General features: G+C 38.8%; 1 protein-coding gene across 1 annotated transcript in view; it reads right to left on the bottom strand.

The window, feature by feature from the left end:
* LOC124721322 (ephrin-B1) overlaps positions 1-16,119 on the bottom strand; it is a 555,473-nt gene that overhangs the window by 10,103 nt on the left and 529,251 nt on the right. The window contains exons 3-5 of the mRNA XM_047246234.1: positions 9,676-9,844; positions 7,401-7,511; positions 2,164-2,334 (exon numbers count right to left, since the gene is read on the bottom strand). Of these exons, the coding sequence (XP_047102190.1) occupies positions 2,164-2,334; positions 7,401-7,511; positions 9,676-9,844 (451 nt within the window). The remainder of the gene's footprint in view (positions 1-2,163; positions 2,335-7,400; positions 7,512-9,675; positions 9,845-16,119) is intronic.

Genomic DNA, 16,119 nt, shown 5'->3' with positions numbered 1-16,119 from the left:
ATTCATGTCCTATCAGAAACATTCTGAAGTCTTTACGACAAAAAAGAAACTAGCCAAGTGAGGACTGACTATAGGAGAGGAACTTACATCTGAAAGGGTGAAAATATTGAACAGTGTAGTGCTGAATGGGTGGACCTGGGATGGCAGGATAATTGTGAAGACAACTGCAGCTAAGAAATAAGTGAGCAACAACACAGACCTTACAAGTGTATGCTTTGTGAGCTCAAAATGAACTTCTTTCATACAGAAACATTTTATTTTGTAGTATTTTTCTTGAAACAGCTTCTGTTATTACTATTTGTTAGTTTAGGGTTACTTGTACTACTGGTTATAAACTTATATTTCAGTTTCATACTTCCAATACTAAAACAGTTTAAATTTCACTATAATTTCATTATTCTCACAGGGTTTTGATCCTGCTTATTAATTTACTGTCAAATTATCATTTATTCATTAGTAACATAATCCTAGTTACAATGTTTCTCTGTTTGTTCTTACTGTTTCCATTTACATTATTCCTTTTTATTCCTGTTCAAGCATAATCTGTTGTTCTTATAGTTTCCTGTTACATTATTCTGTATTTACCCACTTATATGATGAGTTTTTTTCCCCCAAATTCATCATTACCCAAAAAGGAATCCGCCAAACACTCTTCCAGCTATAGGCCCACCTGCATTCTACCAGGATTGTCCAAGGATTTAGAATACATAGTTCACAAACAACTTCCTAACTATTTAACACTGTATAACTTTTAAAGTGAATACCAGTCTGGTTTCAAGCAAAAATATAGCATGATGACTGCTCTTATAAACAAGCTATGGACAAACAACAGGCAATTATTAAGTCCTTTTTGAACTTCCGCAAAGCTTTTGACATTGTCGACTTTGATATTCTGCTTCCTAAACTTGAAAGTCAAAATTTTGCTTCAAGTGTTGCACAATGGTTCCACTCATACCTTATGTCTCGCCAACAGTGTGTAACGATCGAGATATATAGGCCACAATGGAGGAATTTAGTACCAAGGGTCCACAAGGATCAGTACAGTGCCAATTACTTATCTCATTATATTTTAATCGTGTGTTCAGTTCAGACAACCCTTCCACCTTTAACACTAAATGGCACAGAAATAACCTTTTCCACTTCTGCAAAGAACTTCGGATAATTCTGGACCAGCACTTACACAACTGCAGTTTGTAAGAAGGTGTCAGCATCACTTCATTCATGACAGAAAAATAAGACAGAAAAATATGAGAGTATTTGCTCTTGAGCTTAAAAAGAAACTCACAGAGTCACTAACACTCACCATTCTTGATTATGGTGATCCTACACTCCACAGACTTTCATTTGACAGTTCCTGCCAGCTGGAATGGGGGATGAATGCTTGTGTGCAATACTTTCATCATGTAAGCTATTTCAACCATATCACACTCGCCTATGAACAATTATCATGGCTAGGTGCCGACAAATTTAGAGATTATCATATCCTGTATTTGCTGTATCATCTCAATCATTGTACTTCATCTTACTTATCTTCAACCTTTACACTACTAGATGAACAGCACGGTAGAAATATTTGTTCTCAGCAAAATAAAATCCTCTCTGTAGCACTACATACCAGTGCCATGTTTTCTAAAGCATTTTCTGTATCAGGAACTCAACTGAGGAACACTCTTCCTCAAAATACCAGAGAAATTAAAATCCTTTCAAACTTGCATACATTTGTCTACAGCTCACTCTTGTCAACCCTCCCTTCCTCATCACTTTTCCCACCTCTTGTCGCCAGAGTTCTCTACTGGAATTATGTTCTTTCGAAACAGCCACATTTCAATCTTCTCCTGTTTCATTATCCCTTCCACTTCTGATGATAGTAATGATGGCTTCAAATGAGCTAAACTAATTAATATCATTCTTAATGACCTCTATTATTATCATAATTACCAATTATTATTCTTATTAATAACGAAAATTATTATTATTATTATTAATATTTTGGTTGTTATGTAACATTTGTTCGGTACATGTTTTTCTTGGTCAGCTGCAACACACGGCCATGAGGCCCTAATCTGATCAGGCTAATAAGCAGTAAATTAAAAAATACATAAATAAACCACGTATAAAGTAATAGTATGAGATTTTAGTATATTTTTGCTATTTTTTACTTACTTGTCTTCTTTGGAGTAGACTTTGTATTGTGTGTAGATGCATCTAAGTCCTTGAAAGATGTGGGCTTCTGTGAGGTTGAAGCAGACAAAGTGGTTGAGCTGGGAGTAGTTGTCACAACAGTTGTAGCTGCGGTTGAGCTTACTGTTGTACTGGCCTGCTTGTTTGGGATGGCTGAAAAATAATTAGTCCAAATTAATAAAATGGCTCCATCAGAAAAAAATCAGTTTTTGAATACTAAAGAACAAATATCTGTAAATAGGCTATGGGAACATTGAGAGCTTCAAGAGGTCAAAACCCCTCTTGACACAACAGAGAGAGGTTCCTTGGGGGGGGGGGGGGGGGCAGAAAAAGCAGGGACTAGCAGCACATTCTTGACATTGTAACAGTGTCTAAGCTCTCTAAATTCACTCTATGGAATAAAACAATTCATGAATAACCATGTCATACATTGCTTCGTAGTGATACTAGTACGGCTTCGTACCCTACTTCCACAAGTCTTATGTTGCACAATAGATAAATTATCTCAATTAACTTTTAAACTCTGGTGGAAAATATTCATCACACTGTATGTGCTGCCAGCACACCAATAACAATTAGAGAATTCCAAAACTACTCATTAGCTTGTTCACATAACAGAAGTTATGATTAGAAACAAATGTTATGAAACCTTTACACCTATATCCATACTATCCAAGTCACCTTACGGTGTGTTGTGGAGGGTACTTCATGTGCCACTGTCATTGCACATACACCCTGTTTTATGTAAAACTCTGTTCTCCTTGCTCATCAGTATTTTGGCAAGTTTCATGCAGCCCATCACAATATCCTGCCAATCTTTTCATATCAAGATAGCACTTATACAACTGTCCTGAAATATATGTTTTATATATTCTAATCTCTGTCTGCCCCTACAATTTTCGGTCTCTACAGCTTCTCTTGTACCATGGAAGTTACTCCTGGATGTCTTAATACAAGTCCTATCTTCCTCTCTCTTCTTCTAGTTAGTTTTTTCCATATATTCCTTTCCTCGTTGATTCTACAGAGAACCTCCTCTTATCAGTACACTTCATTTTCAGCATTGGCGGGTAACACTGGACCTCAAATACTTTGATTCTCTTATTTATTCTGTTTAACTATGGTCTAGGTATAGTGGCTCACTACTAATTTAACCAATCTGTATCCAGGATTGGATCCCAGTCACTGTTTACATTTCGAACAAAAATCATCAGCTATGGAGGCTGAAGATTTCTGGTATAAGGAGTCACCATCATTCTGCCAACAGCATTGTCCAAAGAGGACAGATGAGCAGATAGTATTTCAGGGCACCCTCTCACCCCTTGAACGGGAAGCTACATCTACAGGTGGACAAATGATCAATGATATGAAGATGCAGAAGGCTGTGGAAACCACTGCATTAAAGACACATAATATGTACTGACAGAAAATGTGGCTTGTAATGGGAAAAATACTATATGGTCTCAGACTTTCTCATTTTTATCATCTGTAATTGTGCGAAAAAGTAATATGAGGTTTGTAGGCACTCAAGCTTTTTAAGAGGAGAACTCTTCATAATGCACAATACCTTCTATCTGCTACTGGAATTGGATAAACATCTCAATATAATTTTATGCTTATTACATGAACCTCTGTTAATCTCACCTGTATGATCGTAAAAAGATGGATACTTAAGAATCAGTCAAACAAAGGTTCTGTGAGCTATGTCCCCCATAGATTAATTGCATTTTTTCAGTTATTCTTATGCTGGTGTCCACCTTTACTACAGCTTATTTTAGGACACTGGATTAAATGAAAGATATTTTCCATCCATGTTTGGATATGGAATTATCATCATGAAATTACTTTAAATTTTTGTGGGCAGTTCTTATACACTACTGTAACGGATCACTTGAAAATAACAGAGGCCTTGTTAAAAAAACATATCCTCAGAATATCTGTGAAACGAAATATAAAAGTCGTGAGAGCAGTAGTGTAACACACAGTAGACATTAAGAGCAAAAATACAAGAAAAAAAGAAAACTTCACAATAAAGCAATCATATCAAACAAAATGCCTTAATACATAGAAGATCATCTCATGAGTAAATTATCAACCTCGGTGCTCAACTGATGGTGAGCCGCTGTTACAGAACGTAGCTACCAAAACATACCACTAGGTAGCATAGTTGTATTGGCATTAAGAGCTTACAAAAAGAATAAATCGACAAGTTAATAACAAAATAGTAGTAGAAAAATGTAGAGATAACATGAGCAGAACTCTTATAAGGCAAAACTTAAAAGCAAGAAGTCTACATCTACATACATACTCTGCAAGTGACTGGAGTTATGAACAATGCTGACTTGAGTTTAGGCTTGTTCTGTGCACCTGCTATCATGCATTCTCAAACAGCCATTGAGCATTCAGTCACCAGTGTGAGCATTGAATAGCATAACAGCAAGTTATTTAGTGAATTTTTATTCCATTTGTTGTGGGTATCATGGCTGATGATGGGTGTAAGCGAAAAATTCTACATAAACAAGTGAGAGACATAATTTACAGGATATACACTTTTTTCAAGTGCAAAGCACCTGTATGTGCACACTGCAACCATCACTTGGAACCAGCAATGCCACAATTTCCCCATCAGTGCCTTGACCTGCGCAGACTGCCATCGTTTATGGATCAGACTATAGTCAGTTTCTTTCCTGTACCACTCACAAATGGAGTGAAGGGAAAAGAGTGAAGGGAAAAGAGTGAAGGGAAAGGAGTGAAGGGAAAACAACTGCATATATGTCTCCAAATGAGTCCTAATTTACCTAATCTTGTCTTGTCTTTGCTGTCCTCACACAAAATGTATGTTGGTGACAGTAAAATCATTCTGCAGTCAACTGCACACGCCTGTTCTCTGAATTTTTTCAATAGTGTTTCACAAAAAATACAGTTTCTTCCCTCCAGGGATTCTCTTTTGAGTTCCTGGAGAATTTCTGTAATACTGTACATGTGTATCAATTAGTCCTACTAGTAACGAATCTAGCAGGCTCTCTTTGAATTGCTTTGATGTCTTCCTTTACTCCAACCTGATGGGGATGCCAAGCACTTGAGCAACACATTTGTGTTTACATGATCTCCTTTACTGACGAGCTACACTTTTCTAAAATTTTCCCAATAAACTGAAGTCTTTCATTCAACTTCCCTGCCACTGTCCTTATATGCTCATTCCATTTCATATAGCTTTGGAACATTACACCGAGAGATTGAATTGAAATGGCTGTGTCAAGCAGCACATCACTAATACTGCATTAAATGTTGAAAGACAGGTTCTCTTACTGTATTAACTTATATTTTTCTATTTTCAGAGGAGGCTATCATTCATCACACCACACAGAAATTCTGTATCAGTCAACCTGCATCCTTCTACAGTCACTCAATGAAAATACTTTCCTGTACATTACAGTGTCACCAGAAAATAGTCCCAGACTGCTGCTCACCCTATCCATCAGACCATTTATGTGTACAGAGAACAATATCAGTCCTATCACACTTCCCTGGGGCACTCCTGGTGATAACCTTGTCTCTGATGAACATTCACCACTGAGGATAAAGTACTGGGTTCTATTACTTAAATAGTCTTCAAGTCACTCACATATCTGGGAACCGACTTCCTATGCTCCGACCTCTGTCTGCAGGAGGGAACCACATCAAATATTTTCAAGAAATCTAGGAATATGGAATCCACCTGTTCCCCTTCATTCACTGTTTGAAGGATATCATGTGAGAAAAGGACAAGCTGAGTGTTGCATGAATGATGCTTTCTAAACCACTGCTGATTTGTGGACAAGGAAATTTATTACATTCAAAAACTCAGAATATGTTCAAGAATTCTGCAGCAAACCAATGTTAAGGATATTGGTCTGTAATTTTGTGGGTCCATTCTTTTACCGTTCTTATATACAGGAATCACCTGTGCTTTTCTCCATTCAACTGGGACTTTGCACTGGGTGGAAGATATGCAATAAATGTAAGTTAATTAAGAGGCCAAAATTGAACTGGTATTCCATCTGACCTAGCACTTGTTTTCAACTCATTAAGATCATTCTCTGTGCCACAGATGCCTTTTACTATGCCTCCAGTGGTGCAGTGGTATGTATGGATGATCCTCCTGCATAAATGATTTCTTAAACACAAGATTTAAACTTCAGCTTTCATTCTGCTGTCTGCTCAATGAGCAACTGGATAGAAGCCTTTGACCCTAGGACCAAAATTTTCTCATGTTCTTGGCAAGGTGTTTTGCTAAGGCATGAAGGAAGAAGTTGTATTGCATGCTTCATGCATCAATCTTTTTATAGGTGCACATATTTTTGCTAACTTCTGTGTGTCAACATTTCTCCATTCATTTTTGAACCAAGTGTGCAACAATCAATTGAAAGTGTATAAATGGAAAAGATCAATGACTCACATGATTCACTGGGGCTTGTGGGAAACAGATGAAGGGGGAGTGAGGGAAAGGTGGCGAGGGCAGAGGGGGTGTGCATACTGTGGCAGTTACAAATCAAATGTAATACTTGCAGGTCAGAGGCAAAAAACACATAGCAGTGTCAAATCCAAAATCAAAGTCAGAATCACCATATGCTCTGAATTAAATTTACCCAAACCTGAATGGGCAGAGGGACGGGGTATCAGGCAATGGGAGAAGCATCTTTATTGGTGTATGGTGTCAACTGTATTAACAAAGTATTTTTTTAAAAAAACAATGAAATATGTGAAATTTGTAGGCAGTATATGCATTTACAATTGACAATGAGTGCCGCTGCACCAACAAATTTAAAATATAGTACATAAGCATTAAATTATTTACAAACTTGCACATTTCTTCTAATATTTTTACTCTTAACACCTAGTGTATGTTACACTTATGCTCTCATGACTTTTGTATTTCATTTGGCAGACATTCTGAGGATGGGATGTATTTGAAACACATGAAATATAATGATTTAATAAGAAGAGATCTGTTGCTTTTTAAATGACCCATTACAGAGCGTATAAAAAGTTCTCACAAATTATATTATGGTTGCAGGCCCCCCGCATAACTTTTTGTCACAACTTACATTACTTTGACTTTTTGTTCTCCCACTCCTTGCTCTCTCTTTGTCGTCTTTCATCATATGATTCCATCGAGGATCTTTCATTAAATTATTACTCACAGAAACAGTAAATTTTTACACCCTACTTCAAATACTCACTCTGATTGCTGTGGTCCTGGGGACGGCAGCAGACCTTGAACACAACTTTCATGTTGTGTGATGAGCAGCGACCACCAATGCGGCGGTGCAAGTCATCCTTAGATGAGGTTGCTGTTGACAGTAAAGTAACACATGAGAACAAACATTCACAAAAAGAGGATGCAACTTTTATTTTAGAAACATCCATTCATTTATAAATATTTGCATATACACATAAGCCTGGTAATGAGCAACTCGGTGCAACTACATGAAATTAATTTTCTGGTGCGAGATATCTACAAAGAGTAGTTGCTATTAATCACAATGAGATAGTAGGAAAGAAAAAAAAACAGGTTTACACGAGAACAGATTCATATTGTTGTGTCTGTAATAATATCATTGTGCAAATCATGTACACAGTTTAGAAATACTAAGAGTGGAGTCAAGGCTTCTAAATGCATCATAAATTTGATCTATATTTCATGGTACCAGTCATTAATGCTTAAAGCTCACTAGTCTATGTCACTGTACAAAACTGAGAAATAAGAACAGTGTTTGGTGTTTGCATCCTGAAACCTTCATGATTTATCTTTCTTTCTCTTGTGAAATTGTTTGTTAGCCTCTAAATTCTTGTGGAAAACTGCTGTATTTTACATAAAAGGAGTTCTACAGAAAACAGGACTTATGTGATAAAAGAAGCGAATGATGCTATTGCCACATTGTAAAAGCTCTGAACGCACCCGAAGATAAACTATTAACTATCCTATAAGTATTAGTGTATTTCACATCATAGTTGATAAAAACATAGTTCCTGTTGTGCTTAATTTTAGAAATCTGACAGCATAAAAAAAGCAGGAAGAGCACTTATAATCTGACTCTTTCGTGCATTAATGGAATTTTAATTTTAATCCTTTGCACAACTGTGTCACACTTAGCAATTAAGAATCCAGACTTTGAATGTATGGTACTGTTTGTATTTGTTTATTCTGTGGAACACCTTTGAGCTTATAATGTCAAAAGTCAGGTGATAACTGATCATCATAATCAAAACTGCAGACAAATATTCAAATATGAAAAAAATTCAGAATTTTTTCCTTAAACTGATCACAGATGGTTATCTCCTTCTTTGACTAGCTAAGTTAGTGCCGCGTTTCTAATGAGCTCAATGTCAACAGAATGTTACATTCCATTCCCAGACCATTTAATTACACTCCATTACACTTGTTTCACTTCTACTGATGTTCATATCATCTCTTTTCAAGACACTATCCATTTCTTTAAACTGATCTATTAAGTCCTTTGCCATGTCTGACAGAATGACAATGTCACTGGTAAACATTAAAATCTTCATTTCTTCACCCTGAATTTTAATTCATTATCCCAACTTCTCCTTAGTTTTATGTGAGTTAGTGGTTAGTCTCTAATGATCTCTATACTGACAAAATAGCTGACTCGAAACCTCCCTTTCTTTTATTTCTAGAATTCTGCACACACTCCTGAATTCTCAGTGAAGCTGTGTGCATAAACAAGAAAAATGCTCCTTACAATACATACCAAATGGACTGGCTTTAATTAGAAGCTGGTAGGTAAAAAAAGCTATCATGCAGTGCAGAGAGAGAAATTTCATGAAATGGGCATATAATTTCACTGTTCTTGCAAAATGTGAGGAAAAGTTTTGCAAAAAAATAGGTTCTTGGAAAAGCATTAACAATGTGGCACCTGCACCCATATACTGGGAGTCATTGCATAATTTTGTTAGATTCATATGCACACTACTAATCCTGGCAACCTCGGGTGCAATTTTTCCCTTTCTTTTATTTATTTTTACTGATTATTTTCCACTTCTCAAATTCCACAGTGTCTACTCCCATCAATAACAATCATGTAAATCATTAAATGAATATAAATGCATTCAGGTGTAACAAAACCAACGACTAAATCATATAACTAAGCAGAGGATGCCTACTAATTTTACAAAAGCAAATGCTTGTAGTGATTCACTTGCAAATATTGATGGCTAAAGACAATCTTGCAAATATAAATATCCAGAAATCACTGATGGGACTTTGTGTTGTTATACTGCAGTTATGGTGAATAATAAATATTTGTTCTAAATTCATGCTAGTTCTAATAAACCTAGTATCAAAGCACTTGCATGGAACTACTGAATAAAACCTAAGGATAACAAGAATAATTTCTCCAGTCAAATATATGTTCAAACACAAATATTTCATAAAAGTTCGTTCATACTGAACAAGAACACCAAACATGGTCTTTGCTTCACATATATACGTACAGATGAAGTAGTAGTCCTGTCCTGGCTGGAACTCAAGACCTCCAGGTTGAGGAGTAAACGACCGAAATGTTATGGTGAAGTACATTAATTTGTATGGTTTATCACAGATGGCTATGATACGAGGATTTGGATTTGTTATCCGACATGTATCATATTCTTCTTTTGACACCTGGAACAACAAATTAATATGAGATTTCTTACAATTCCAAACATTTTCTAGAGTTGAATGTCTGGTTTCTATTACAGACATTACATTACTAAGCAATAAGTGGGAACACCAACAATATTATAAAATCATTTATTGAAAGCAGACAACAACATATACAAGTAAAACATAATATTCATAACAGAGTGAAAAATATGTTCTTTAGTTGCAAAGTGAAGAAATATAAGCTTCTGCATGGTATAGTACATTGGTTGGACAAAAATATGAAAGTAACATGAGAAAAGCATGTTTGAACATAAATGCAGATGCTTGCCAAGTCTGCAGATGGTGCTGTTGTATTTGACCATGAATAGTGTTCTGTGTAGTTGTGAGTGCATTATGCTATGTGCAAATTGTTGGTGCTCTTATGGTAAGTGCTTCTGCCACCAAAAAAACAAAGTTATTGGTGTTTCAAGAGGCAATGTATAAAGGGAAAGTGGAAAAATGTCATCCGCTAAGCCACAGCAAAGATGAAAGTGTGTGTCGAGGGATTGTAACAGACAATAATCGTAGAGGATTGTGACAAAAAATAAGAGGACAACAGCTGCAAAAGTCACTGCAGAACTGATTGTCACACTTGCAAACTGTTAGCACAAAAAAAACATGAAGGGGGCACCATAAGCTGTGAACTGCAGGGCGAGCTGGAATTGCAAACGCACACATCGGTGAAGCAAATGATGTATCAGGAAAACTGAAGACATAAAGTGTAGAATACAGAGCAATGAAACAAAGTCATCTGGTTTGATGATACTCATTACATCATATTTCAAACTTCTGGCCAAGTTTATGACTGTCGTACCCTGTCCAAAACCTATGATGCAGACTGATAGCTGCCAACAGTGAAACACTGTATTAGGCATCATAATGTGTTGTGTTTTTAGTGTTTCCATGTTTTGTCCACCCTCTGTATTAGGACCGTAAGTTCACAATCAACACAAAAACCATATGTCAGAAGATGTAAATGAGAAAATGATTACGTATACACACATTATCTCTAATAGCAACAAGTGATCCACTGAAAGGTTTAGAAATGAGATTATGATTGTAGATGGAAAGGCATAGAAACAACAATCTTTTGACAAATAGAAGAAAAAATGTATATAAAGATTCATAAATAAAAATGTGAGTCAACAGGGTAATCAAGATGGCATATCTCAATATGGGTCTTCATTGCTCATTCAAGTTGATTGTAGCTAGTTTCCACAATTGATAGCAAACATTCTATGAAAAGGATTTTACACCCAAAAATGTCTTGCATGTGCTTCAGTACTACAACATAAGGTTCCCAAAACCCCTCTGATGATAACAAGGACACGGTACTGTATATTTCTCCTTGCTACGCCACTTTATAAACTATTTGGCTGGCGCATAAGTTCGCAGCGTTTTTCCATACGTTTAATAAGCACAACAGATTCACATAACAGATGCATTAGTCATTCTCGTTCGCTATTGAAACAGCCTGCCAACGTTGGAGTAATTTTTCGATTCCGCGACTGTCGAAATCACGTGTTTTTGAGGCGAAGATCTCATCCAGCTATGTTCAGTGCGCATTTTCATCCGGAAAGGAAATTCCTTGAAGGTTGTTCGATGTAGAGCGGAAAAGGTGAAAATCTGAGGGCGCAACTTCCGCATAGTGTTTTTCGTCAGTGTAGCTCTATCAGGATGCGGGCGGGCGTTATCGTCGAGCAGCCTCACTTCACGCAATTTTCCTGGTCGTTGTTCTTGTGTAGACGTCTCGGTTATTGTCAATAAATGTTAGCAGTGATGTCTTACACCTCGGAGAAACCATTCGTAGTACAACACACCGTCGCTGTTCCACCAGTGGATTCGCGGTGGTCTTTGTTACGGGGATCTACTGCTTTGTTTAGGGTCAATCATTCATTTCTTTTCCTTATCTTAGCATAAAGACACAATTTCTCGTCATCGGTAACGTTACAAGATAGGAATGGTCGCTGTTGTTCACGAGAGAATTGATCATGAGCAAGCAGGGACGCACGTGCGGCCACCCTCTGATTTTTGTGATTTTGGCTTAGAGCATGCGGTACCAGATTTTTTTACCTTCCCAACTGCGTGCAAATGTCTTAAGACGGTGGAATGATAACAATTCATCGCATTTGCCAGTTCTCGTGTACACTGATGTCGATAATCGTGGATCAATGCGTTGAAGCGATTTTCATCAAACTCCGAAGGTTTTCCTGAACTTGGAGAGTCACTAATGTCCGATCCTCCTCAAAACGAGAGAGTTATTTTCTTTCCGTGCTCCGTTCAAAGGCATTACATCTTTCTGGCTGTCTCCGCTGTTATCACCCCACTATTGAGCTCAAACAGAAGAATATGTCGGAAATGTACCGTTTCCTCCACTTGGCGCTCCATTTTCAAACGTCCGCAGCTCCACTAACTCTCTCCAAAAGAAAATTTGACAAAATATAAATTCAGATTGCAACAATGAAATAGCAATAATGAATGACAATTGATAAATAAATCCACAGCAACCGGAATATCAACATGCAAAACAAAAACGCTGCGAATTTATGCACCAACCTAATACATTTTCGCGTCACACCGGATGTTACGTGCGTATTTTACGTGTACAAGTAGGGTAACTTTTAAGTTCTGTACCGCGGAAATGGATAAGAATATCAAGAAATTGTTCCAGTAGATCAGGCCTTTAGGAATATATCGTAAAAATTACAGCCACTTTCTGTGCATATCCGTCTTTGAATCTGCGGCTCTGTTTTGGTATCCAAAAACCCTGTTTTTGAGGTGTTTCTGGATAACGGATAAAGATTTTTGAAAGTGGGAAAATGGCACTTCCAGATAAATAACAAGCAAATACACCGTCAAATTTCGAACAATTTGCTGCGGATAGTTATTTACAAATCCGCTGCTGACGGCGAAAACGCTTTTTTCGGGTTTTCTCAGGAACCGCTCATGAACTAGATGGTACCTACAAATGGTCCTTAAGTCGCACTGTAGACCACATCTAACACAAAGAGAACAAACCGATTTGCTCCGCCGGCCGGTGTGGCCGAGCGGGTCTAGGCGCTTCAGTCTGGAACCGTGCGACCGCTACGGTCGCAGGTTCGAATCCTGCCTCGGGTATGGATGTATGTGATGTCCTTAGGTTAGTTAGGTATAAGTAGTTCTAAGTTCTAGGGGACTGATGACCTCAGATGTTAAGTCCCATAGTGCTCAGAGCCATTCGAACCATTTGCTCCATTTGACTAAGTTTCAGGAAGTGTGTAATATACAAAGTTTTACCCTGTTCTGCAGGATAGCTACAGTAAGACGATCCTCCTGTAAAAAAATGGTCCTTTTCCCAAGGACTACCCAAAACACTTCACCCTACCTTTCTGTCACAAACACAACCAAGGTACGAGCCCCACAAGCATCCCGTTTTTGTGCGCGGTGTTTTGGAATAGATTGGTAGCTTATTTGCAACTTGGGCTGTTTTCCCGTTGTACTGATTTTTTAATCTTGTTATTTAATCAGGTTTACCGATCATAAAAAAATAAAAAAAAGGTGGTTAAAATGGCTCTGAGCACTATGGGACTTAACAGCTGAAATCATCAGTCCCCTAGAACTTAGAACTACTTAAACTTAACTAACCTAAGGACATCACACACATGCATGCCCGAGGCAGGATTCTAACCTGCGACCGTAGCGGTCGCGCGGTTCTGGACTGAAGCGCCTAGAACCGCTCGGCCACCACAGCCGGCTACCGATCATCAGTCCACCAACAAAACACTAATGTTGTGTTCAGAAGTTACTTGATCTTTCCATCTAGGGGATTATCTTGTATTTATCAACATTAATTTCAACTTGCCGTTTGGACGCCAGATGCTTGTTGCGTGTAAGCCGTCCCTTATTTTCCCACATGGATCTTTCCTAGACCCAACTGCGCCGTCTGCAAACAATGGAAGTGTAACACTTCCTACTTGATAAACAGAAAATAAGAGTGATCCTGTCATGTTTCCTTTAGGCGCTCTCGATTTTACATTTGTTTCACATATTGTCCGTTGACATTAATGTGGCCACCTGAGAGGAGCCAGCTGCACTAGGTTTCTCACCTGAGGATCCATGGCGCGAACAGCCCGATCGAGGTGGTCCCACAGACTTTCGATTACGTTTAAATCCAGTGAGTCTGGTGGCCAGGGGAGTACGGTAAACTCATACTGTTGCTCTTCGAACCACACAGGTAGAATGCGAGCTGTGTGACAGGTTGCATTGTCCTGCTGGTAGATCCCATCGTGCAGAGGAAAAACAAACTGCATGTAGGGGTGGGCATGGTTCCCAAGGATACATGCGTACTTGTGTCGATCCATTGTCCCTTTCAGAATGACGAGATCACATAGGGAATGCCTATCGGCCTGGATCCTTCCGACGATTGTTGCAAGGTATTTGCTTCAGACATTCCCCGCCGTACGCGCCAACGGCCATCGTCCGATGGAGTATAAAATTAGGTCCATCTGAAAAGGCCACCTGCCCGCCTCAGTGGACGTCCAGTTGCGGTATTGGTGTCCAAATTCCATCCTTCATCGCCCATGAACAGGATCATCACGGACCCGGCGCCTGATGCAGAGGCCCATATGCAGCAACGTTCGCTGACCGGTCGTTGAGACACTGTTGGTAGCCCCTTGGTTCGTCTGTACGGTCAGTTGCTCAACAGCTGCGCGTCTATCTCCGCAGCCGTCGTTTGCCCCTGTCATCTATGGCCCATGGTGCACCACAGTTGGCTCGGACCGGTTTTGCATCGTGCCATTTTGTCATCTACCTTGGTGAAGACCAGTTTGGATTCTGTAGAAATATTGGAACACGTGAGGCAATACTGACCCTACGGCTTATCTTAGAAGCTAGATTAAGGAAAGGCAAACCTACGTTTCTAGCATTTGTAGACTTAGAGAAAGCTTTTGACAATGCTGACTGGAATACTCTCTTTCAAATTCTGAAGGTGGCAGGGGTAAAATATAGGGAGCGAAAGGCTATTTACAATTTGTATAGAAACCAAATGGCAGTTACAAGAGTCGAGGGACATGAAAGGGAAGCAGTGGTTGGGAAGGGAGTGAGACAGCGTTGTAGCCTCTCCCCGTTGTTATTCAATCTGTGTATTGAGCAAGCAGTAAAGGAAACAAAAGAAAAATTCGGAGTAGGTATTAAAATCCACGGAGAAGAAATAAAAACTTTGAGGTTTGCCGATGACATTGTAATTCTGTCAGAGACAGCAAAGGACTTGGAAGAGCAGTTGAACGGAATGGACAGTGTCTTGAAGGGAGGATATAAGATGAGCATCAACAATAGCAAAACGAGGATCATGGAATCTAGTCGAATTAAGTCGGGTGATGTTGAGGGTATTAGATTAGGAAATGAGACACTTAAAGTAGAGTTTTGCTATTTGGAGAGCAAAATAACTGATGATGGTCGAAGTAGAGAGGATATAAAATGTAGACTGGCAATGGGAGGGAAAGCGTTTCTGAAGAAGAGAAATTTGTTAACATCAAGTATTGATTTAAGTGTTAGGAAGTCGCTTCTGAATGTATTTGTATGGAGTGTAGCCATGCATGGAAGTGAAACACGGACGATAAATAGTTTAGACAAGAAGAAAATAGAAGCTTTCGAAATGTGGCGCTACAGAAGAATGCTGAAGGTTAGATGGGTAGATCACATAACTAATGAGGAGGTGTTGAATAGGATTGGGGAGAAGAGAAGTTTGTGGCACAACTTGACTAGAAGAAGGGATTGGTTGGTAGGACATGTTCTGGGGCATCAAGGGATCGCCAATTTAGTATTGGAGGGCAGTGTGGAGGGTAAAAATCGTAGAGGAAGACCAACAGATGAATACACCAAGCAGATTCAGAAGGATGTAGGTTGCAGTAGGTACTGGGAGATGAAGAAGCTTGCACAGGATAGAGTAGCATGGAGAGCTGCATCAAACCAGTCTCAGGACTGAAGACCGCAACAACAACAACAATATGATTTAACCACGGCGGCACGCGAATAGTTTACAAACTTAGCCGTTTCTACCCTTGGCCCGAAAGCCAACGATCATGCCCTTTAGGATGTCATATAAATTGCTACTTTTCCGTATTACGAAAACGACAGCACTGTTTTCCGTTTCCCCCCGACACGCTTTATATACCCTACACTGCTAGTGCTGCCGTCTGTAAGTGGTTACTGCATGTTGATGTCGAACGTAGGCGATGGTCCCATTAATGTGACTGGACCGTGTATGAACACCCGTG

The sequence above is a fragment of the Schistocerca piceifrons genome, chromosome X (assembly GCF_021461385.2).
Source record: "Schistocerca piceifrons isolate TAMUIC-IGC-003096 chromosome X, iqSchPice1.1, whole genome shotgun sequence".
NCBI lineage: Eukaryota > Metazoa > Arthropoda > Insecta > Orthoptera > Acrididae > Schistocerca > Schistocerca piceifrons.
This window is presented reverse-complemented; position numbering and strand designations above follow the sequence as displayed.